Source organism: Haliotis cracherodii, unplaced genomic scaffold, assembly GCF_022045235.1.
Source record: "Haliotis cracherodii isolate W230 unplaced genomic scaffold, xgHalCrac1.p SCAF_6, whole genome shotgun sequence".
NCBI classification, from domain to species: Eukaryota; Metazoa; Mollusca; class Gastropoda; order Lepetellida; family Haliotidae; genus Haliotis; species Haliotis cracherodii.
The window spans coordinates 20,974,982-21,000,576 of NW_027266319.1; the positions used below are offsets into that span (position 1 = coordinate 20,974,982).

At 40.7% G+C, this 25,595-nt stretch overlaps 1 protein-coding gene across 1 annotated transcript in view; it reads left to right on the forward strand.

Annotated features, from left to right (window-relative positions):
- Positions 1 to 25,595, forward strand: part of LOC139446007 (cadherin EGF LAG seven-pass G-type receptor 1-like) — a 73,275-nt gene that overhangs the window by 26,689 nt on the left and 20,991 nt on the right. The window contains exons 2-9 of the mRNA XM_071227275.1: positions 6,443 to 6,807; positions 8,409 to 8,583; positions 9,372 to 9,497; positions 10,161 to 10,398; positions 22,451 to 22,655; positions 23,482 to 23,594; positions 23,725 to 23,975; positions 24,664 to 24,738. Of these exons, the coding sequence (XP_071083376.1) occupies positions 6,443 to 6,807; positions 8,409 to 8,583; positions 9,372 to 9,497; positions 10,161 to 10,398; positions 22,451 to 22,655; positions 23,482 to 23,594; positions 23,725 to 23,975; positions 24,664 to 24,738 (1,548 nt within the window). The remainder of the gene's footprint in view (positions 1 to 6,442; positions 6,808 to 8,408; positions 8,584 to 9,371; positions 9,498 to 10,160; positions 10,399 to 22,450; positions 22,656 to 23,481; positions 23,595 to 23,724; positions 23,976 to 24,663; positions 24,739 to 25,595) is intronic.

Consider the following 25,595-nt stretch of genomic DNA (forward strand, 5'->3'; position numbering starts at 1 on the left):
AATCTGTCACTCTTCAATAATTCAACACATGGATAACCATCCATCTAGGCAGTCTCTGGTGCCTTTAAGAAGGATGCTAGCATACTCCTTTGACCAGTAATTGAGGACTTAAGTAGATTGTTGTAATTCAATAATTCAAGAGGTGTCTGGCAGGTTGCACTGTGTTCTGCCACCTGGACAGTGAGAAACACCAGGTGTTGTGGGGGAATTACATCGCTCCTTTATAGCTCTGTGCTCCAGGAAGTAAGGAAATGAAACATTTGTACAAGGAGTGAATTTAAGATGACTAATTTTACACACAAAAAACGATTTGGGTTGCAACACAATATTTCTTTTTTTGCTGTGGAAAGTTGACACATGGTAGGTTCTTGTGGTTGTTGAGTTATAAATTGTATTTCCTGCTGGGAGAAAATTGGGTTATAGTTACAGAATAATGTCACCTTTGTGTCATATATGAATTTGTTTGGCCACCGCAAAGACTGCTGATGCAACAATAAACAATAATCACTCACTCAGTTTGGAGGACAAATATACTACTCAAAAGAAGTTAAGGAACACCCACTTTTTTCGTATGGCGATATTTGTTTCAAATGTCGCGACAGATTAACTATAGTCATATAAAAAATTGATTGTTCTTTAAATACTTTTGAGAATTATGACTCATACAATTTGCTCATTTTATGACTTTCTTGATATGGGGTTATTTCGTGTGGACTTTCACTGTGTTTAGTAACTAATCTGTGTAATTATACTAATTGTTAGGGTGAACTTACTTTCCTATAAATTATCTCTTTGCTGAAAATGTATAAAATGATTTATGTAAGTGAGAATTTTACCATACCTTCACTTAGCAGGACTTAACACATAATAGCTAAACAAGTACCTGAACAAATAGTACAATCAGGTTGTACAACAGCCACAGGAAAAGGACTGACTAGCTCAGGAAATACATTTAAAACTCCTTTCATGAACCCTATCCAGGTAATTGGTCAGATAACACTGCCATTTCCTTTCACTATGGTGTATTTGTTGCTCAAAAAAGTTTGAATTCCAACTAATTTCAGTCATGGAACAAAATGCGTATTCTGAGGACCACAGTTCTCTATTATTTGTATTAGCGAGATCAGATTACCCCTTGCTTTGTGTGGTGACCTGTCATGCGAGTTGTATTAACCTGTGAACAGGCCGGACCTAGGCTAAACAAAAGCGATTATTATCCAACAGCTATAGAGTAATGGAAAACACGTGAAGTGATAGGTACACCAGCTCCCCACTGGCAACTCACGCACCGTGTCAGCTCCTCGTTACAAACACATAAAACAAGTGGTAGGAAAACCCTCTCAGAAAAACCCAGGGATATGCTGCGGAAAATCTGTTTGGGAATAGTTTTGAAAATCTTGTAAATATTGAGATATGAAATGTGAGATTTTGTTTATGTGGTTGTTGGCTGGTATGCTGTGAAAGAAAGGGGAGGGAGGTGTCTTGTAAGGGTTGAGTGTCTCAAACAGAGGGCAGGGGTCACAGTTGATTGAAACTTTACTTCCTGTCAGCATGGCCAGGTTGGCTTTTCCTAAATATAAATATTGTTCATAAGTCTGATCAAGTAGTATCAAAATAATTGAAGCATCAAGTCAATTTCACTGCTGTACATTATAATAGCTGCTTCTTAAGATTGGCCAGTTTCAAACATCAAGTCAGTTTCACTTCTGTATGTTATAATGGCCGCTTCTAAAGATTGGTAAGTTTCAAACAATGTAAACTTCATGCAAAAAGAGTCTGCAGTAGCCATGTCTTTAAAGAGTTTGCTTGTGATATTTTAAAATGGTTTTGATTCTCAATATGGACAGGGGGGACAGGGGTCCGAGTCACTCAAGGGCTGATATTCACTGTAAAGAGTTACATCCCTTGGGTGTGCCTGAACCACAATCTCAGAATCACCCTCATTATGTTTCTTCATTTCACGAAAGTGGTAAACATCTAACATCTGCATCACTTTGGTTTCCTGTCTACTCTGTGAAAATGCTGCTCAAATCATTGTTACAACAAAAGTCAAGTCCATTTATATGGTGTTGCTGCTGTTAGTGCTCGAACATTGCTAAAAGCCCCCTCATGCACGCACCCACCCACCCACCGACTCACTCACTCACTCACTCACTCACTCCACATCAGAAGGCATCCAAATCAAAACAAGGGCCAAACTGTAACTGAATATTTTCCACACAGTGGATCTTAAATTGCTAAACGGATCATTCTGTAGCTGGATGGGTGATCCCTTGGAACAAACACAAAATGATATAAGGTGATATTTAAGAAAAATGACCTTATAAAAATAATGAATGCATGAGAGCCACAAAAGTTACCAAGTGCAATGAAGGCCGTTAATCCAACTTCAAACTTTAAACGACTTTCTGTATAACATTACGGTCACATGATGTGTAAAGGATGATATATAGGTCAGACGCTAAGTGAATTATTCCAAGACAGAAAAGATGGAGTTTAAAGGGGGAGGGCAAGGGTGGAGCAATAAATCGGTGTAGGATAAATACCATTCAGGTCCCTACAGGGGTGGAATAAAAGAACGTAAACACCCCTCTCCTACACCCCTAGGTCTATATATGCAGGTAATCAGGCCATTATATCCAGCTTGTTCCATCACTCACTCGGACAATGGCAGACACAAATCCAGCCCTAGGCCTTGCTTCGCAGGCTGTGATAGGCGTTCTTCAGCATGGATGAAAAGATAGTATGTGGGCTGTGTGCTGTTGTCAATGCGTGACTGCTTACGATGTTTTGGAGGCACAGAATTGACTATGTTGTAAATACTGCACATAATAGTCTACGTATTCAGTGTCAACATTGAGGAAGAGTGTGACAAGGTTGTCGATTGTGTCCTGCCTGGGGGAGCTTGTCCGTGCAGACATTCGTAACTCAGCGGCTCCTTGTCTGCAGCTTTAACAGGAAAAAACAGACAATAGTTCTCCTATACTGATTTTTTTAAAGTCCAAAGTCCAAAATTTTTAATTGTCACAAATCGTTTGTTAAAATTCTTAAAGACTCGGTGCCCATTTTGATCACAAAATGACTTGTATTTAAACAAACCCTTATTTAATTTACATTTTTAAATGGCATCCAAAATATGAGTAGTAGAAAAATGTGTTACAAATCATAAACAAATCTCTTGTCCTTTCCTTAAATGTATAAATAAAAACATCACAGTCTCCGACATCTTGCCTCAACCTTAAATTACCAAAACCATAACAAAACAATATATATCATACAAATGAAACCCAATTTTCATAACCTAATTCAATTGTATACTGTACTTACTTTTATTAACTCTAAATGAAACTGAACATGATCCAGTTCATGGCAATTTGGGATACAATTTGCATGACACCATCCACCAGCAGCCAATCACACTCTGGTCCCCCTCTCAGAATGTCCCCATCAAGTTTTGAGTAGTTTGTATCTGCAGGAATACGAATGGATGCAGTAGGTCATCTTGACATTTGATCTAAAAAATTAACTCTGTTCCCAAGTGAAAACAGTCATGATGTGACTCTAGTTCCTATATACGTATATCCTAAAGATGCTACTTTCTTCAAGATAAATTACAGTGCAAAGGGTTTTTTTCAATGCAGGGGTCTTCAATGCTTGCATGCCTCAGGTATTTTGTTACTCCGGCACAACAAAAGCTGTAAAAGATTAAAAACTGCCAGGCATTGAAACAGTTGCTGTGGATTTTATTACAGACAAATACCTTAGTCGCAATGTAGAAACACTAGTGTTGTGGATGAGTGTTTGCACAGGCAATGAGTTATGAGGTAGCTTCCATCATAGATACTATCGGTTTATTGACTCAGATAACAGTTACCCAGCTAAATTAAAGATCTTCTGATATTTGCCCCTTATTTCACAATTTTCTGGTGAAGATGGCGGTTATATTGGTCTATAATAGTGTAACTGTTTAGACAAGAGACTTTGGTCAGGGTTTGAATAGGTTTCTCTGTGATATTGATTCATCGTCTGGAAGAAATAATCTGTCATATATTGACAATGACTTTATTTTGTTGTTTGTTGAATTTTGCCTCTCTAATGGAATGTCATGCAATAAGTATCTTATCTTATCTCTGGGGCAATGTTGCCTTGTGGTTTAAGCGTTTGATCGCCTTGTCTAAGGACTGGGTTTGATCCCCCACATTGGTACAATGTATGAACCCCATTTTTGGAGTCTTCCCCCGCTGCTGAAATATTGCTAAAAGTGGCGTAAAGCTTAAGTAAATAGTTAAGCTAAATAGTTAGCTATTTTATCAGAGATCAAGAGGTAGAGAACAAACTTGATCAAATGTCAATGAAATTAAAATGTTTTTTGGTACCTGTCAATTATATACCCCTTATTAACTGCTGTATTTTCTGTAAAACGTTTGTAGTAGGCACAAGAAAATACAGACTGTCATGTAAACGTTTAAGATTAGAATGGGGCAAATTACTAACCAATTGGTGTAGAAATTGGTCAGGGATGTTTATTGGAACAGGGCGCAGAATATGGTGAATTAGGAAATAAATGTATTTATGAATTCGGAGGTGGTTCATCGTTGAAACAGTTAGTGTTGTACAATCAATTATAAACCCTCAATGATGAACCATCAACGATGAACTACCTCCAAATTGAAAAACAAAATAGGTTTATCTCAATTGTACCGTGACTGAATGCAATTTTTATAACAGGCTCTTTTTCTTGGGTATGTATTTAGTGCAGTGATGCGGTCGGAAGTTGTTATCGCTCATTAACCACTTTAGTTTCAGTAAACTTAACCAATCAAATTAGATCATGCTTCAGTGTCATGGTAGAGTATGGTATATTATTCTCCTCCTCCCACAAGACCCTCGTCTGTTTCACAGTCTCTGAACCATATTAATTCCCTTTCCGTAATGCTAAAGCCCTAAATGAAGCAAGTCTAGATTTTTCTCAGGTTCAGGTGTAACAAGACCCAGTCATACTTCACTTGCTGCTCTAGTTTGTGTACACATGCAAATATAGGGTGAGGAGAGCTAACTCGCTGCATTAGCTTAATCATTTAATGTGTGAGTTCAGAATAAATTGCTATGTAGGTGATCCTGTTACCTGATGCAAAATCTCTCAGCTGCATGATATTTGAATTGTGAAGTCTGCTAGCCACCACCATCATCGGGAGCCAGCAGTGACAGCTGGAAGCTCTCGACTCCATCCACACCAGCTAGGCTGAACCATTGCTCGCCATCCACACCAGCTAGACTGATCCATTGCTCGCTCCTACACACCACGAAGCTTAGGGCCACACTGTTGACTCTTTTTGTGCAAACAAACATATACAAATCGGGACTTAGAGCACAATAAAGATGCTGTGTAGGCGGTTCAGGTTCCTTCATCGGAAGGTCATAAAAAGATATTGACGAGGAGTTTATGGTTGGCAGGATTTCTTTGATTTGTTTTGACTCTGTATCAAATGACTGTCGTTACCATCTAGTCCTATGAAAATCACAGAATATATTTGATAATCAAGTAATACAATACCCTTCTTAGTTCTTCCGTGGCACAGCCCTGTCCTGTTTACAGCCAATGTCTGTCACAGTCCACTAGACACAGTCATTTTGGACCGATTTGTAGATTTCTCAAGGGAATATTACCGGCAGGGGCAAACATATCGGGGTTCATAAAAATCAAATGGGTCATATCCCGTCACAAGACAGTGCATTGCCTCAGTCTTCTGGACGGCATTGTTGACTTCATTCCAATATTATTGTGACATGAGGTTGGAATGATGTCACACTAGAAGCGACGTCATAGTTGAAGATTGTTGACGTCATTTGAGAAATTGTGGTTCCGCTGTTCTGATATTGCTGGAATATTGCAGAGTAAAACCATTTCTGGTGTCCCCCGCTGTGATATTGCTGGAATATTGCTAAAAGCGGCGTAAAACCATACTCTCACTCACTCACTCACTCACTCACTCACTCACTCACTCACAGAACAGGGCCCAGGGCACTTGAAGCACCAAAGCCAAGACTGCATGTTACATGAGCAGCTGATAAATCTACAAGTTCTTCTAACAATAAGCAATAATAACAATATATCTAGGGCCTAGAGCAGCATGAAACAAAACCCTCCATACTCACTTTCTGTATGACCCGCACAGATCCAGGGTAGAATAGGTCTTCAGATACCCATGAATGCTGTAAAAGCCGATAATGCTTGTCGTAAGAGGTGACTAACCGTATCGGGGATCGATGCTCATGATGTCAATCACTGGATTGTCTGGGCCAAACTCGATTATTTACAGTCCGCCGTCATATAGCTGGATTATTGCTGAGTGTGTCATTAAAAATCAAACAAACAAACAAAACACTATACTTTGTGTTTTCTTGTGAATTACTTGTAACGTCCACTGTTTCCTGTTTCCAGATGGCCTGAATGAGGTGAAGGCCGGCTGCAAGCTATTTGTGCGCCTCGTGACGGAGGACATGCTCCTCAACAGCGTCACAATCCGACTAGACCGGATGACGGAGCAGGCCTTCCTGTCTCCGCTCTTCAAGTTCTTCGTGGATGCCCTGGCCTCCATCTTGCATGTTGAGGATACAAAGATCTTCGTCATCAACGTGGAGGACGACATCGATGTACCGGGACAGGTCCTCAACGTCACGGTGTCGGTACAGAAGGATGAAGTGAATGTTCGGGGAGGAAGCAAGGACGTGTTCTATCCCCCGGAGTTTGTCCAGGAGAACATCTACCTGCAACGTTCCATGCTAGCCAACCTATCTACTCTACAGGTAAGCAGTAGCAGCACTCAGCATTAAGTCAGGGAGTCATAATCCTGTTCAGTATGTTTCTATAGGATAACTGAAATACTTTAAAAAAAGTTAAACCCAACTCACTCAAAGATAAAGGAAACGTGGGGGTAAGTGACTTAATCAGCAAACCTCAAGGACCCCAACCCCCTTTAATTTTGAACACTGAAAGGCACTCAGTCATTGATTATCTCCCCTGGGGATTTCCCAGTTCTCACTTCTTGGTTCAAGAGCCGACTAATGAGGATTGATAACAATGTATGACATGGCCCGGTTCCACGAAGCTAGTCTAATGACGGTCGTGAGTATGAGCGTTACGATCACATTAATGCTACTGTCACTTTTTGGAATGGGGCCCTGGCTGATTGAGATACTTAGGATACAAAATTCTGGATCTGTGATTCGTGTTCCTCGACACTTTTTAATGATTCCCCTGTGGGAATTCTGGTTTATTTCTGGGAATTTGGGTCTTTAGAGGGGACTATGGGTTGTCAGACTTGGTGACTTGGTGTCATTGCAGCATGATGGCATGAATCATTGTTCTCAGTGTTAATCACTGGATTGTCTGGCGCAGACTTGATTATTTACAGGTCGACGTTATTTAGCTGGAATAGTCCTTAGTGCAATGTTAAACAACAAACAAACATTAATAATTTCTGGACCATTGTATTCGTGTTCATTGACACTTTGTGCATTGTTCATGTTGTCCCAAAGATGTTAAAGACAGACGAAGACCCTATTACATGCAGGACTTGACTTGAGCTCAGATGAGCTGCGTATTTGCGTAAAATAATCACAATCACCTAATTAATTGCATGTTACAAATATGCATAATAAAAATTCAAGACCCAATAGAAAGAACAGTCTGCATGTAACCTTTTCATAGAACGTTCCTCTAAATAGGTATAGATCTTCATTTACTGATCGAATGCAGGTATCATATACATGAACTCTACTGCAGTCAATAATGTTAAATAAGGGTGTTACATCTCGCTTGTTGTTAATAAGACATGCCTATCGCTGTTGTGAGTTTATGCAATACGTAACACAGCACACAAACAGATACAAAAGGAGTCACCTGAAACAGCATCTTAAGCTGAATGTTTTTGTTTTAACATTGATTTAACCCAAGGAAACAAAAATATATTGAATTCCAAAGGAAACTATCTATGCCCAATGTGAATGTGAACTTGTGAGTTATTTGTAAGTGGCTGACAAATTTTCTGTAGCCCTGCTTGACTGGCCTTGTCTTAAAATTTGCAAGCTGCAGCAATGATGCTTGCTGATGTTGTAAAACAACTCGCTCATTGCTCAATCGCTTCTTAGAGAGAAATTACCGCTGTCACGACATGCTGGGTGTCACTGACACGGGAGTGATGTCCTTCACCGAAGCTGTTCAATAATGCTCAATTTTTAAGGTGACAGATCATGTAAAAACAAAAATTAGACATGTTGGTAGTCATGTAATTGGGTATAGAAATTCCTGATTTGAAACTTAAATGTCAGTGAACGTGCTGGTTTCATTGATCATGTCATTAGACGTTTAACAAGAACAACAGCTCCAGCAAATGTTGTTTTGATAGGTACTTCCGTTCGACGACAACCTCTGCATGAGAGAGATGTGCTACAACTTCGAAGTTTGTCAGACGAAGCTGGTGTTTGACTTGGCCGCGGATTTCATCAAGTCTGACACCATGTTGTTCCGGTCCATCCATCCTGAGAACGGCTACAGATGTGTGTGTCCTGTCGGCTTCACAGGTAGGGGGTGCTGCACACCAACAGGGTTCCAATCCGGTGGGGTTTCTGTAAATAAATAACAGATAATGGTTCTGTGCAATATTCATTTATTCATTTAATTCTGATGACTGTTTGACGGCATTTACTGTTTCAATAGCTACTAGAGGTGCACGGTATTACCGGGATACCACCTTACGAAATACCAATGAATATGAACCACCATATGTTTTGAAAATATCGGTGTATTCTGTTTTTCAAATCATGCATATTTTTATCTTCCGGGTAATAAGATACAAGTTGAACTGAAATTCAGAACTTAACAACTGATTCCTGTGATCGAAAAGGGAAACTAATTGTGACCAGTTTCATGTATATTATGTGTCTATTGTGCATGAGAGGTGACCATAGCAACGTAAAAAATGGCAGACGACTTCAAAGTTGTCACAACTCTATGGGAACACCATTGGATGGGTCCATTTCAGGCTTTTACAAAATTGATCAGAAAATCAAAGATAACGTCGCAATGTGAAAATAACTTATGTTTCTTAAGATTCATATAATAAAAGATGAAAGAACATGTGCAATATATCGTGATACGTATTGCAATACAGGAATCATTATTGCAATACGAAAGTCAGGACAATACCCATCATTAATGCATATTGCTATTTCTTGTGTAATTTTTATAGAATTCTCATAATTGTTTTGAGCATGTTTTTTTTTTCATTTAGTTTGTTTTTGTCAATGAAGAATGATACTCACCTCTGTTTTCCTTGGGAAATGGTCATGTTGATGATTGTGTATTTCAGGTCAGAGGAAGTCCAACTTGTGTGATGTGGAGGTGGATCTATGTTACTCCAAGCCTTGTCTGAATAGGGGGAAGTGCCTCCCTCGGGAAGGAGGGTATACCTGTGTGTGCACAGAGTCGTTTACAGGTAGAGTGATATACCTGAACTATCGGGAAGGGATTGGGAAGTGTGCTGCTTATCTGAATGAGGTGTCAGGGGAAAGAAAAGGCTTCTTGCATTGTGGATTGAGTTGAGGGTCATTTTGTCAAATAGCTGGGAAATTGTAATTGTTATCCTCAGCAGTCTCGCCAGTAATAAAACAGAATTTGCGCATGCTATTAAGTATTAGTAAGACATTTCCTCTTGCCTGGAGAATATGCTCAACAGCTTGCAAGTAATTTATGATGGTTAATGGATTCTCATATAAATGAGGAAAGGAAAAACAGAAGATGTTATTGGGGCAATAATGTAATACTGTAATATAAGTATAGTCATGAGCATCTACCTCTGATGATCCTTGGTTAGAAAAGGTCTTCAGCAACCCATGCTTGCTGTGAAAGGCAACTATGCTTGTCATAAGCGGCGCCTAACAGGATCGGGTGGTCATGATCGCTGACTTGGTTGATGCATGTCATCGTATCCCATTTGCATGGTTTGATGCTCATGATGTCAATCACTGGATTGTCTGGTCAAGACTTGATTATTTACAGACCTCTGTCATAAAGCTGGAATATTGCTGAGTGCGGCGTTAAACAACAAATGTTATAAACAAACAAACATCATGAGCATCACTTCTGTCATCTATCCCAGGGTCCAACTGTGAAGTGAACCAGACTGCAAGGTTTGACCCGGACACATGTCCCCCTAACCTGTGTCAGCCTCCGTCCCGATGTGTGCCCCTCATCAAAGGGGGCTTCAGGTGCGACGGATGCCCCTCCACGGGCGACTATGACAAGTTCTGCCGTCTCACTAAGCGGAGCTTCAGCAAGGGTTCATTCTTGTCCTTTCCATCCTTGAAGCGGAGGAACCACTTCACCATCACCCTGGAGTAAGTTCAAATTTTGTAGCCCTGCCTTCAGGCGGATCGTTTTCTTAACCAAAACTAGAATGAGAATGCTGTAAACTGAAAACTGAAACTGAAACTAGAATGAGAATGCTGTAAACTGTAAACTGAAACTAGAATGAGAAGTTCAGCCATCTTGCTTGATCATACTTAGGAAAAGGGATTTCTTTTCAGAATAGGTCACATGTGCTCATTACTTGTTCTAAAGTACGACATGATGATTGGCCGGTCCTAATTATCGGGCTGATTGTGTGTCGTCATGCCACAATATTGTGAATTGTTACTCCAGATTATTTACCCCAGATCATTTACTCAGTGAGTGATGTGCAGAGAAAGATCCAACCTTATGTTTTTTTATGTCACTTTACAAGACCCACAAATAAACAAAACTCCGTACTTAGCCAAAAATTGATAATGTTTGCTAATTCATTTTTTCATGACTGTTTCACAATAGGTGAAATTTGAGATTTTATCCTGGCTGTTCTTAGGAAATGCACAATAATATGTATGAAGATCTTTCTACTAACAAGAAACCCAATCAATTATCTATCAGTATTTTGCCATGTTAAAACTTTTAATGTTTTTCACCGACCATGTACAATATTACAGGCCTAATTGATTTTCAACCAACTAACAAGACAAAACAAGAACTAACAAGACAAAATGCCTGCTCTGCTGCCATTTTATATTTCATTATAATCTGGCGGGCATAATGCTCATGCTCATGCGTTTACTGTGTTGTATTTCCATGTCATTATGTAAATAATACATCTTCAGCAACCCAAGCTTGTCGTAAGAGGAGACTAATGGGATCGGGTGGTCAGGCTCACCGACCTGATTGATGCATGTCATCATATCCTAATTGTGTGGACCACCGTGATATTGCTGGAATATTGGAGTGCGGCGACATAGTATCTAATAGAACAGTGCCTATGATGGCATTAGCATCAAACTATATGTTTGATCTCTTATTTTGGGACAGTGAATTTATTTTATTTCTAAAAAAACCCAGCTTATACTGTGAAGTGCACCTCATGGCCAAAACCAGAAAAATCACAGTAGCAGCAGGGGCGGTCGGGTAGCCTAGTGGTTTAAGTGTTCGTTCGTCACGCTGAAGACCCGGGTTCGATTCCCGACGTGGGTACAATGTGTGAAGCCCATTTCTGGTGTCCCCCGTCATGATAATGCTGTATTATTGCTAAAAGCGGCTTAAAACCATACTCACTCACTCACTCACTCACTTACAGTAGCAACACGGTGTGTCAATGGGTATTGGAGGTTTAAAGTATATCACAATTCTTTGCAAAGCACATGGCCATATTGCAATACGTATCACCATATACTGTATAATTCTAAATGTTTAATTCAGAAGCAATCTGATACATTAAGGTATGAACTGAATTTCATGAAACGAACAAAACAAGATGCTGGTACAACATGGTGTTTACTCATTCAATAAATATGCAGCCATCTTGAGGGTCAGAACCCTCGCTCCTGAGCAGCGAAGGCATTTTGCAAGAATATAACATTAAACACATGATAAAAATGCCAATTTGAAATCATCCGATATATCCAAAATGAAAAAAATGATATTGTGATGCGTATCGTGGAAAGAATGAACCTTAATTTACCGATATACTGCTAATACCTCACTCCCTTAATGTCAATGGGGGCGGTCGGGTAGCCTAGTGGTTAAAGCGTTCGCTCGTCACGCCGAAGACCTGGGTTCGATTCCCGACATGGGTACAAAATGTGAAGCCCATTTCTGGTGTCCCCCGCCGTGATATTGCTGGAATATTGCTAAAAGCTGCGTAAAACCATACTCACTCACTCACTCACTCACTTAATGTCAATGGAATAGGCAAACATCTAGTGTTGTGTTGAACAAGACAAGGTTGTAGACGTCCTGAGATGGAAATACTCTGACAGTTAATGAATAATGTCTGGCTTCCCGTGTCACCAACTCCATTTCATTTATCAACATTGCTTTGATGTTGTTTGTGAAGGATAGTTTTTGCGTCACCCGTTTTTGTCCTCAGTTGCAAGCCTCATCATTGGGATTTGGGAGAAGCCATGCATAGTTGAACAATTACCAGATCTAATGACAAAGGAATTTTGACTGAATATCAAGGTCTTGAATTTCATGACAGGGATACTTAAATTGATTACAATTTTTAGATGTGTCTGCTTGTGTTTCGGATAAATCCTTTGTATTATTAATGTGACTGTTGATTTCCTGGTGCTGTTATTCTACCGTCCTCTACATAATTTGTAAGGCACTATATTCTGTTTGGACCAAAGGTGACTTGGATTTAACAGAGCTTCAGATAAACTGCGTATTTGTGTAAGATATGCTAAATCACCTCAACCCAGTTGATTTTTAATTGTTTGTGTACAAATACACAGGAAAAGAACAAGAAAATATGAGCATTAAAACACTGTGCATAATTACCCAATGTAATCTTTTCAGCTTGCGTGTGTGCGTAAAGTAATGTACCAAATTTCACAATTGATACCGGCTGATCCATTAGGTACAGGATATAATGGTGTTTCCCTAACGATACACAGTGGACAACTATGTTAATGACAGCACTCGGGCCGATAATGAACCAATTTGGCATCTTGTATCAATGGAATAATGGCCTAGCTGCGTCAACAACACTTATCTCACTTGACATTTCTCGGGGGGGGGGGGGGAGGGGGGGGTCACGGGTGGCCCAGTCGTCTAAGGCGTCTAAGGTGCCATGATTCGCTGTGCAGAGTTGCGTCCCTTGGGCATTCCAGAATCCTGGTTCGCCCGATTATGTTTCTAGATTAGTCAGCACCATACCCATGCTCGTGGATTTCACTGAAGTGGTAAACGTCTGAGACCTGCATCACTACTGGCTTTCCTCCCACATTAAGCTGACACGCCGTGATATAACTGGAATACTATTAAAAGCAGCATTAAACCCAACTCAATCACACTTGACATTTCTCCATACTGACATAACTACCACTGTTTCTAATCGTCATTGTTATACCAATAATTCAACAAGTACTAGAACCATCAAAACAAAGATCCTGCAACCATGCACCAATGCAACAATCAATACACATACTGTAAACTACCTTAAACACGCTTATAACGAACTGACGGATATAACGAACTTACTTTTTGGTCCCGACTATCTGCTGTAGTGATGCTGTATCTATGCTTATAACCAACAACGGTTATAACAAAATAGAATTAGCAGTCCCTTTGAGTTCGTTATAACCATAGTTTACTGTATTCCCAATCACAATCAAACGTGTGTATTCTTACTTGCACATGTTATCGGTAGTTAGGTTCAGACTCCTGATAGAAGATTGATTCCCAACCTGGCTACAATGTGTAAAGCCCATTTCTGGTGTCCCCTGCTGTGATATTGCTGGAATATTGCTAAAAGCGGCATAAAACCATACTCACTCACTCACTCACTCACTCACTCACTCACTCACTCACTCACTGTTAACTATCCCCTTACACTAACTAAATAAGATTAACAAGTTGGACAACCATGTTACTGACAGCACTCAGGCCTGTAATGAACCAATTTGTCATTCTGTATCCATGGAATAATTAACCATCTACATGATGTATGGTCACAGAGGCCGATGCATCTTTGTCACAGATGTCTGGGTTCTTGTTAAGTATTTAAAAGTAGTTGTAACACCAACGTTATCATTTACATGAATACAAGGTGGAGGCTTGGGTCAGTGTAGTGACAGGATAGTGGAGGAAAAGACTTAACAAAGAGTCTCGTCACCTAGAGAACTGTCCTCGATTGTCCAGTGAATTATTTCTCACATCTATGATAAATAGCCTGGACCCATTCACTACGTTGGTTTTGAGTCTGATTTGAATGGCATAACGCTTAAAGAAGCAATCCAATCAATATCCTCATATGCTATACAATTAGTTATTTCTGGAGGAAAGCCAGATGTTTATGTTTTGTCTGCGTCTGGTCCAATTGTGTAACTATAGCCTGTCTCACAGATGCTATAGCCTTGGTTGGCTGGTTGGTTTGTTTGTTGTTTAACGCCGCACTCAGCAGTGTTCCAGCCATATGACGGCGGTCTGTAAATAATCGAGTCCGGGCCAGACAATCCAGTGATTAATGTCATGAGCATCGATCCACGCAATTGGGATCGATGACGTGCATCAACCAAGTCAGTGAGCCTGACCACCCGATCCTGTTAGCATACGACAAGCATAGTCACCTTTTACGGCAAGCATGGGTTGCTGAAGACCTATTCTACCCCAGCGTCTTCACGGGCCCAGGTCCTAGGGAATAAATTTTTTAAAAAGAGAAGAATCCTTTGAAGAAGACTGATTTGGCAAGTCTAGATTGCCCTGAAATTAAGTATTGCTCTTGGCTCCATTTGGATTTCACTTTTTGTGGATGTATGTTTTTACATGATTAACTTTATATCTGTGACTAAATGTTTGTCTAGGTGAAATTACCAAAAATGAGTCCTACTGGTCGGAATTATGGACAGGAAATGCAACAATGTCTACTAAAACAGTGGAATAATTGAGAGACTTGTGATAGATAACGAGTGGTAAGGATGACTGTATCTCAGGGATAGCCGAGACAACCATTGAATTTCTCCCCATCAAGCTCCTCACTGATCGTAATCTGAGATTGACCTCTCACATGACCCCAGCTTAAATTAACGAAGTGCTAATTACCTCTACGGTGCTTGAAGCATCAGGTGGTCAGGTGGTGAGATTCAGATTGATGGCATCAAAACTTCAACACTTCATTAATGACGGGGGACTCCATTACATTAATGGTGGGGCATCCAGGACGAGCTTCAGTAAAGGATGCTAATTAATCTGTCATTTGTGGTGTCTCTTACATTGTTCATTGTCAGGAAATGTACCGGTAGATATGATTTTCTAAACAAAAGTAGTTCGTTATTTTAGATGTGAATTATCATCTAGATTATTTTTAAAATTTGACAGATGAACCAGTGACATAATTTGAATGCCTTGTGAAACAAAATTAGTTCATTATTTGAGACGTTAGATTTATCGTCGAGATTATTTATATATTTTGACAGATGAACCAGTGACAATTTTACAAGTTAACCCTTTCAAAATGTCTATTTGCAAATGTGATTCACATTATTTGTACAATGTCGGATATGTCTAAGAACGACTACCGATTTATCTCCGAATAACCGCTTCCCCAGACAGAGGGGAGCATCAATGCCCCAATGTATTGATGTAACACGTAGATGATGCTGTGTCAGTAGCATCAAGGAGCTGCTGCTGTTACTGTGGTCTGTCGAGATGTCCGTGCAATCAGCTCCATTAGATCAGACAAGATGATGGAGCATCTGAGTGATCAAACGTTCATAATGCCGCTCGGAGATCACAGATAGCATGTCTCACACACATTGTACATTGTCCTGATGGCAGCCAACACTGATGCTACTTTCCTGTACACTGGGAATGGCTGGTTATAAAGTGGCTTTTCAAGTTAATATTTTTTGTAATTCCAATGGTTCATTGAATGCAATCTTCTAAGCTGTCGGAAGCTATTGTCAAGTTATATTGGATTTTTCTTTGATTTTTGGCATGTCATTCAAACAAATAAATAAATAAATAAATGTCCTTGCAATTTTGAGGCATTATTAATTGATTTATCCACAAGCAAAAGAGGAAAGGATTACTCTCTGTGTAGATACACACTTTTGATAGTAATATGTATTGAAATATTTTTTCCATTTGAAAATAAAAAGTAATTCTAAAGTTAGGGTGAAACGAAACAGATCGATTGTTGCACATTCTTAAAGTTGTTCTCAGCAATCATTCCTGAATTGCCCTATTGTGCCATGACAGATACTGTTGACAGACACTATTGATTATTTCCACTCCTAGAATGACACATTCGCCGTCAGTCACAGGTAAATCTACCTGTAAATAGTTCATGGCTGTTGGTAATGGGGTCGTTGCACCTGCGGTACAAGTTCTCGTTAAATACAAATGTACAGTCCAGAGTACCAAACCAAATGGATATCTCTGTAATTCTATGTAAATTGTTTACTGAAAGTAATATCTTTATGGCTGGATTTTTAGCCTGTTCAAAAATATGGTTTAATATGCTCATGATAGATGGCTGTCCTGAAGTTAAATTGTTGAATTTCCCCATATCAGTTCCATTAGATCTGATTCATGATACTAAGAAGTTTGTGTTCCTTGGTGAGAGGGGCGGTCAGGTAGCCTAGTGGTTAAAGCGTTCGCTCGTCACACCGAAAACCTGGTTCGATTCCTGACATGGGTACAATGTGTGAAGCCCATTTCTTGTGTCCCCCCCGCCGTGATATTGCTGGAATATTGCTTAAAGCAGCGTAAAACCATACTCACTCACTCACTCCTGGGTGAGAAGACCACCTCCACGGTTTGATCCCAGGCCACATGATACTCAAAGATGTTAAACGTGGTACTGGTTGTTACCCTGCCTAGTACACACAGAAACAATGACAAGAGTTGTTGTAAGAGGGGTAGTAGGGTAGCGTAGTGGCTGTGGTGTTAGCTTGTCATGGATACCCACAGAAACAATGACCAAGTTTTTATGAGAGGGGCAGTGGGGTAGCGTAGTGGCTGTGGTGATCGCTTGTTGTGGATAGATGTGTGAACACATTGCTTATGAATAACGTTAAAAACATGATCTCCATGAGCGTATATATTTTCCTTTTTAAACTTGAGAGATTTGTCCATAAAGTAAGTTTTACCAGTTTTTTATTTTGTTTAAGTTTGATTATCTCTAATAAAGATTTATTTATTTATGATGTTTTAAAGAAGTCGCTACTCGCCACTAGCCAAAGTTTTCTCAAAATTTGATTGCCATTGCCAAAATTTATTCGTGTGTTTTTTACGTGCACTGTAGAACCATGACCCATCATGGATACAGCCTAAGTTAATTTCTGGTATTCCCAGCAATGATGCTGCTGGAATATTGCTAAAAGAGACGCATGACTCACTCTCACCTTGTGGAGACTTCATTCAAGTGTCCTCGTAGATCTACACAACATAATGATTAATGAGTTGTAACCTGAATGGTATTTCATTGTATCTATTTCACATTTGAAAATATTTACTGGAAAATCCCATTTTGAGTCTGTTCAACAAGAATGTAAAAATTAATAGTCTGTTTGTCGAGAATGTCTTTGGGAGTCCTGTTGAGTGACAGAACGTAATTTACTGTTGAAAGCAAAGGGAGGTAATTAAGCCTAAGTATTAAATATATAGCCTACTTGTGGTATAGTTTTTGGGATGAGAAGCATTTCTTTCTGTACACTCCGTGAGAGTCATGATTAACTCTCGCGAGACTTGACTTCTCTACCATCAAGCAAGGGGAGCCTCAGCCATCGGGGAAAATCAATACACAGGCTTATGGTGGTATTTGTCTGCAATGTCGCGTGCCTGGCGTGAACAAAGTAATTTGTGGCGGTGCTTCCCTCTGTCAGGGTGCTGCATAATACAGCGGTCAACTATTTTATGTTGATACACATTCATTGATTTTATGAGTACTGCAACCTTCCACCAATGTGATACATGAATGAATAAGTACCTTATTAAACTGTATATATACAGAACCCCTTTACTCAAATTTGAGTTCTCCACTCTTTCCCCATCACCACCAGCACACTGTTGCATTTGTCAAAGAGCTGGCCAGACAATACAAACACAGGTCATTGAACTAATTGAGGGCGTTGCTTGGAGAGTTGCGTCCCTTAGGTGGGGCTGAAGCCTATGATCATGGGTTCAAATTCCATATTCGACCTGATAAGGTTTATAGGTTTACCAATATAATGCCCATGCTTGGGGGTTTTACCAATGTAAACACAGACCTACTTCACTTTGAAGTGTGAAAATGGGCTATAACTGGTTTACTGTTCAAAGTGTGTTAAACCCAACTCACTCATTAATTACAAAGAAGACAATGTCTCCGTTTCACACAAGGCACTTATTGTAATGTTTTCATCAAGATGAAAATGGGCAGCTGACTATGAAGCATAGTGACTGCCCAGGTTTATTTGCTCTGAGCACTTGTAGTGCTATGGTTGTCGTAAATGTCTGTTAAGGTGAGAGATTTACTGCTGTCGTAGTACTTCATCCACTTGATCGCCTCCGTGGTCTAGTTGTAGAGCGTCCGCCCGGAGAGAGGAAGGTCCGGGGTTCGATCCCCGGCCGCGTCATACCAAAAGACGTTAACAGATGGTACTTGTTGTTACCCTGTCTGGCGCTCGGCATTAAGGGGCTAAAACAAGGACTGGTCGGCTCGGAGTCAGTATACTGTGTCTGAGTGGGGTATTCATGTTAAACTGCGGCATGGTATCTCAGTGAGCTAGCACTATAAATCGGCATCAGTCCGGCCTAGTACAAGCAGCCACACAAACACAGACACGTACATGCACGTCGCTATATAAGTGCAATAATCTTGGACGTGACGTTAAACCCCATTTCACCTCACCTCACCTCACCTCACCTCACCTCATCCACTTCGTGCAAGTGTGTCCTGGTGTGCTTATTAGGTAGATTAAGGTATTAGTCTGGTTCCCAAATTTTACTTCCTTCAGCAGAAGATAATGTAGCTATTCCTTGTGGTGCAAAATGATTAATATTGTCTGGGGTCCCTTGTGTTAAAAAAAGCTGGTAATGTGGACAAAAAGGCAAGAAGTTATTTTATGAGGCCATTTTCAACATTTCTTCATAATTCTCTCTGGATGCAAGAACATGATCTCAAAGGATTTGAGTTGGAGCAATGTTTCTGGGAAGAACAAATTATTTATTTGGGCCATTATTAGAATTCCTTCAGTCCTGTACTGATGATAACATATATGGTACACAACATTCATGATACCGACTGGATGTCAATTCTTGTTTCATCGCTCTCCATACAGTGTATTCTTTGTTTTGAGTTCTGAGATGAGATATTTATGAAAACACTTCACCTGTGAATCGGCTGTTTCAAGGTAACGCCTGAGCGACGAAGTATTGGATTCACTTCTTCGGACAGATTCATGTCATAACTTATTTGATTATTTTTGCAGATCTGTCTGTCACTTTTTATCCATATTCCCCCCAAAATCTGATTCGCTGCAAACATAATTGTCTGAAGGTAATAAAGATAGCATCGTCCTGCTCCCTCCAAAATGAACCCTGAAAAATTGGTGTATTATGCTCAAGAAATGCTGAAAAAGGCTTGGTAGAATAATAAATTTTGTCATGGATTGTCTACTTCATTACTACAATCTGACTTCAAACATGCCCACCATTTTTCCTATATGATAGGTGAGATACAGGGCTTAAATAAAAAAAGTTAATTGTATTGTTTGAAAAATCATCCTTCATTCATGTATTGTGGGCTGTGGGAGGGACTAGTAGTTAATGCGTTTGCTCATCATGCAACACCCGGGTTCGATTCCCCACATAGGCACAATGTGTGAAGCCCATTTCTGGTGTCCCCGCCCTGATATTGTTGGAATTTTGCTAGAAGGGGCATAAAACCATACTTGCTCACTCACCCCGTTCACATATTTTGGGATATCAGTCTTAGGAACAAGTAATTGAATTGGCCTTGCCTTATATCCTTCTTCATTGGAGCATTACATTGTATCCGAGCACCTGTCCACATTGTTGTCAAACTCCACCACAAGGGGAAGCACCTGGACAATGACTAGCTTTGTGATTGACAGTGTAGCATATGTACAAGCATTTCATATCACGCTGCAGTTATGTTCATTGGGTAATCGTATTATGTTCACTTGAGCTTGGATGAAAGAATAAATGTTATCAACCAATCTGACCTACTTAATCTTAATCCATCTAAACTTGACTTCAAATGCATGGGCATGTGTCCTCGGCGGAAATCAAAGTGACATTCTTACGGTGGGTTTTTAAAGTGGGATACCAGTAGCTTTCCGGATAACATGCCAGTTGTCTTATTAAAATTCATCAGTGTTGGAGTATTGTGTCATAGGGTAAATATGGCACACCTGGCTTGTGTAAGGTGTGATCACCTGCCTGACAAGGTCTTATGCTGTTCAAACTAGGGCTTTTGGGATTTGATTGGTCCTTAGTAGGGCTGGGATGTGTAACTCGGGTACTCGGGTCGGGTGGATACCGAGTAGGACCCGGTACCCACAGGATTACCCGGACACGTGGTTAGTCACATGATATATTGTCTAATGACTTAACATTATCTGGAACTCTATGGTTACGCTACAAGTCATTAATGTTCGCTTTTCTTTCTCACTATGCACCCATTCCTTCTGATTTGTCATATGGATGAATAAAGATATTACTTAAGTCAACTTCAGTGTATGCATGACCAGATTGTTTAATACATGTATCAAAATACGTGTTGCCAGGGCTATTCTAAAAAAGTTCCCAATCGGAGATTTTGAGACATCTCCAGAGACCTACAGTGGGTAGGGTAGGGTAATAGCGGGGGCGGGTAAATTTGGACTCATCCCAGCCCTAGTCCTTAGTAACCTACGCTTGTCGTAAGAGTTGACTCAATCTCATTGGGTGATCAGGTTAGGTCACTTGGTATATTTGTGCCATCATACCCTGATTCTGTTCATAATATCAACCACTGTTTTGTCTGGCTCTGACTGGATTGTTTGCAAGCAATCGTATTAAAGCTGGATTATTGCTGATTGGTGTAAACAACAGGGGGCACGGGTGGCCCAGTCGTCTAAGGCGCCGCGATTCGCTGTGCAGAGTTGCATCCCTTGGGCACGCCAGAAACCTATGGTTGTGGGTTCGAATCCCGGTTCGCCCCGATTATGGTTCTAGGTTTGTCAGCACCATATCCGTGCTTGTGGGTTTCACCGAAGTGGTAAACGTCTGAGACCTGCATCACTTCGGGCTTTCCTCCCACATTAAGCTGACACGCCGTGATATAACTGGAATAATGTTAAAAGCGGCGTTTAACTTAACTCACTTACTCACTGTAAACAACAGACAAGACAAACAACAGTTGTCTTTTTAAGATATTGACAAGTACCAATTTTAATTTTTGAGATGTTTTTTGTTCATAATTTTCCTGAATGCACTATTTTTATATCATACATAGTCTTACATTAACTTAATGACTACACAGTCTGGTCAGTAGATTATCTCTCTTTCTGTTCCAAGATGATTGAATCCTTTTGAATAAAAACAGTGTCTCATTTAATTTTGTCATTTATGGGGTTGCAATGAGATCTTGGCTTCACTCACAGCTGCCAGTTCAACAGGCATTTGATTTGCGTTATTTGACCACTCAAAGACACTGTGTTGATTCACATTGTTCACAAATGCACTCAATCTGGCCTTAAATTAGTGCTTCTGATTAATTGATTTTTACATGCGTGGCCGGAATGCTATAGAACAGCAATCAATAGTGGAAGCGGACCAGGCTGTGAGTCATTTATGTGTGTCGGGAGAGTGCTTGGCCAATGCCTAATTCCACAATCGGTATGACCGTGTAACCCTGGTTAAATACTGAATGTGCTGTGTGCAGTGGTAGCGCCTTCATAGAGAGTTAATGTGGCCAGTTGAAGTAATTGTAAAGACTCAGAATTGAGTTATTGGGCCATGGTTTTATTGATGTCATTTGTGAAGCATTAGTGATCATAAAAAGCCGATATTTTGTTTCATATTTGTGAAAATACAACTATAGACTTAAATTAAGCAGCTCATGTATTGGTCCTTACCAATATTTCCAGTATTGAATGGTTTTTGTGTGAGATAATTTGAAATAATGATTCTTCAACTTCAGTGGTTCAGCTCTTTAAAGGTGATTCATTGAATCCATATGCTAAAAATATAAAAGTCAGTCGAGATTATTTATGATGAAATTATGTTTCATGTCAAATTGAATTGGTTGAAATGGACAGTATTGAGATCTCATTCAATCAGTTTGAGCTATGACTTGTGTTGCAAGATGCAAGAGCAAGCATCAAGATAAAATGTCAGCCGTCAGATCGTAACCACCTCATTATTCTCTTGCAGATTCGCCACGCAGGAGAAAAATGGCTTGCTCTTCTACAACGGGCGATTTAATGAACTCCACGATTTTATTGCCCTGGAAATTATCGATGGACAGATTCAGTTCTCGTACTCTCTGGGTGCTGACATCACGACTGTCAATCCTTATGTCAGGGGCGGAGTGAACACTGGCGAATGGGTGAAGGTCAAGGTCAATTTTCTAAATCGGGTAAGTAATTTTTCTTCCATTCTTTGGCAAGTTTGTGCATGTTTAATATCAGGGATTTGCATATATGTACTGTCGGTGGTTAACATTCCCCCAATTATTTGTTTGCTGGTTCGAATTCTTCATGTCAATGGCATGGATAGAATCTTAATACCATGAAAGGGCACACAGTGGAAAAAATATTTCTATAACCAAAGTCTTCTACGCTCATCCATCCAACCACCCACTCATATCAATCCACCCTCTTCAATGCTCATTTCCATCCATCCATATCAATCCTTCCATATTAGTCCATCCCAATCCACATTCATCCATCCATCCATCCATCCTTTTCCACACTCATCCATCCTTTTCCACACTCATCCATCCTTTTCCACACTCATCCATCCTTTTCCACACTCAACCATCCTTTTCCACACTCATCCATCCTTTTCCACACTCATCTATCCTTTTCCACACTTATCCATCCTTTTCCACACTCAACCATCCTTTTCCACACTCATCCATCCTTTTCCACACTCAACCATCCTTTTCCACACTCATCCATCCTTTTCCACACTCATCTGTCCTTTTCCACACTCATCCATCCTTTTCCACACTCAACCATCCTTTTCCACACTCAACCATCCTTTTCCACACTCATCCATCCTTTTCCACACTCATCTATCCTTTTCCACACTCATCCATCCTTCCACGCTAATCCAACCATCTTCTTTACTCATTCATCCTTTCACACTCATCCATCCATCCATCCATCTATCCATCCATCCATCCTTCCATCCAACCTCTTCCACATCCTGACTGGACATCCTTTGTTTTCCTCTTCCAGGAAGCCACAGTGACAGTGGGAGAAGACTGCGACACTCTCGTCTCCATTCTCTACCATGCCCAGCTGGGGAACTACTCCTGTGCAGATCGCAATGCTACAGTACTTGATAAGATGTAAGTAGCAGTACTTTAGCCTATTTGATTTTAAATACTTTGATCTTTGTCTTTGAGAAGCTGTTATAGATTGTTATTGGTTATAATGACCAGTTGGTTTGATACTGCAATAACATCCTTTATTTCCTAGATGCGAGAATCCCACGAAGATTTGTCATCGCCTTCTGGATCTGACAGGCCCCCTCCAGATTGGGGGGTTGCCGTCCCTCCCCACCACCTTCCAGATAGTCAACAAGGACTTTGTCGGCTGCATTAAAGACTTCTACATCGACCACGACATTCTGAACCTCAACTCATCTGTCTCCTATGTGGGGAAGGGCAGTGAGGCAGGCTGTTCGGCCAAGAAGTCCATGTGTTCGGAAAAGCCATGCCGATATGGAGGTCAGTCGCAGTTGTCTCCTGTTTCTTAAATCAATTCGGGGCGGTCGGGTAGGCTAGTGGTTAAAGCGTTCGCTTGTCACGCCGAAGACCCGGGTTTGATTCCTGACATGGGTACAATGTGTGAAGCCCATTTCTGGTGTCCCCCACCATGATATTGCTGGAATATTGCTAGAAGCTGCGTAAAACCATACTCACTCACTCACTCACATCAATCAACTCAAGCTTTGTTTTACAAGCAGCATGGTTATTGATGTCACAAATGTGTGTCTCATGGTTTAAGCGGGGTGATTTGGTAACATAGTAGTTAAAGTGCTTGCTCTTCTCACCGAAGGCTCAGGTTTGATTCTCCACATGGGTACAATGTGTGAAGCTCTTTCTTGGTGTCCCCCACCATGGTATTGCTGGAATATTGCTAAATGCAGTGTCAAACTATACTCACTCACTCACTGTTTTAGGAGTAGTCACAATGACATAGAAATGTTTTATGAACTATGGACTAAGGATGTAGAATACTTGCCTGGCAGTTCAATGAAAGATTTAGCTGATGTTGCTGTTTCTTGGTTGTCTTTTCATAAAAGGTTGCTGTCTAATATGACTAAGCGATGAACTGGCAAACTATGTTGTAGTACTGTTGTGAGATTTGATACATCCTGGATTATTGAATGACCATGAATGATGTTCTGTGCAGGTATATGCAAGGAGGGTTGGACGACCTTCACCTGTGAATGTCGAGACAAGGCTGGCGGCAAGGACTGTAGCCAAGGTAACCACAACCATCTCAACCTGCACAACCACCACACAACCACCAAAACCATGCAACAACCACAACTACCACATTCACAACACAACCATGCAACCACACAACCACCACTCCCATGCAACCACACAACCACCACTACCATTCAACAATACAACCACCACAACAACCACAACAACCACATTGACAACACAACCACCACTACACAACCACCGCAGCCAACCACAGCGACAACTACCATCGCCATGACCACAACTACCACATTCACCCCACAACCACCCCACAACCACCACCACAACCATCTCAACCTGCACAACCACCACAATCACACCACAACCACCACCACCACCACCACCACCACATTCACCCCACAACCACTACCACAACCATGCAACCACATAACCACCGCTACCATGCAACAACACAACTACCACCACCACCACAACTACCACATTCACCCCACAACCACCCCACAACCACCCCACAACCACCACCACAACCATCTCAACCTGCACAACCACCACAATCACACCACAACCACCACCACCACCACCACCACCACATTCACCCCACAACCACCACCACAACCATGCAACCACATAACCACCGCTACCATGCAACAACACAACTACCACCACCACCACAACTACCACATTCACAACACAACCACAACCATGCAACAACACCACCACCACAACAACCACAACTACCACATTCACAACACAACCACCACAACCACACAACCACCGCAGCCAACCACAACGACAACTACCATCGCCACCACCACAACTACCACTTCCACTATCTTGCCACAACCACGTTCTGGCATCCATCTTATGTGCAGCACCATACCTGTGCTGATT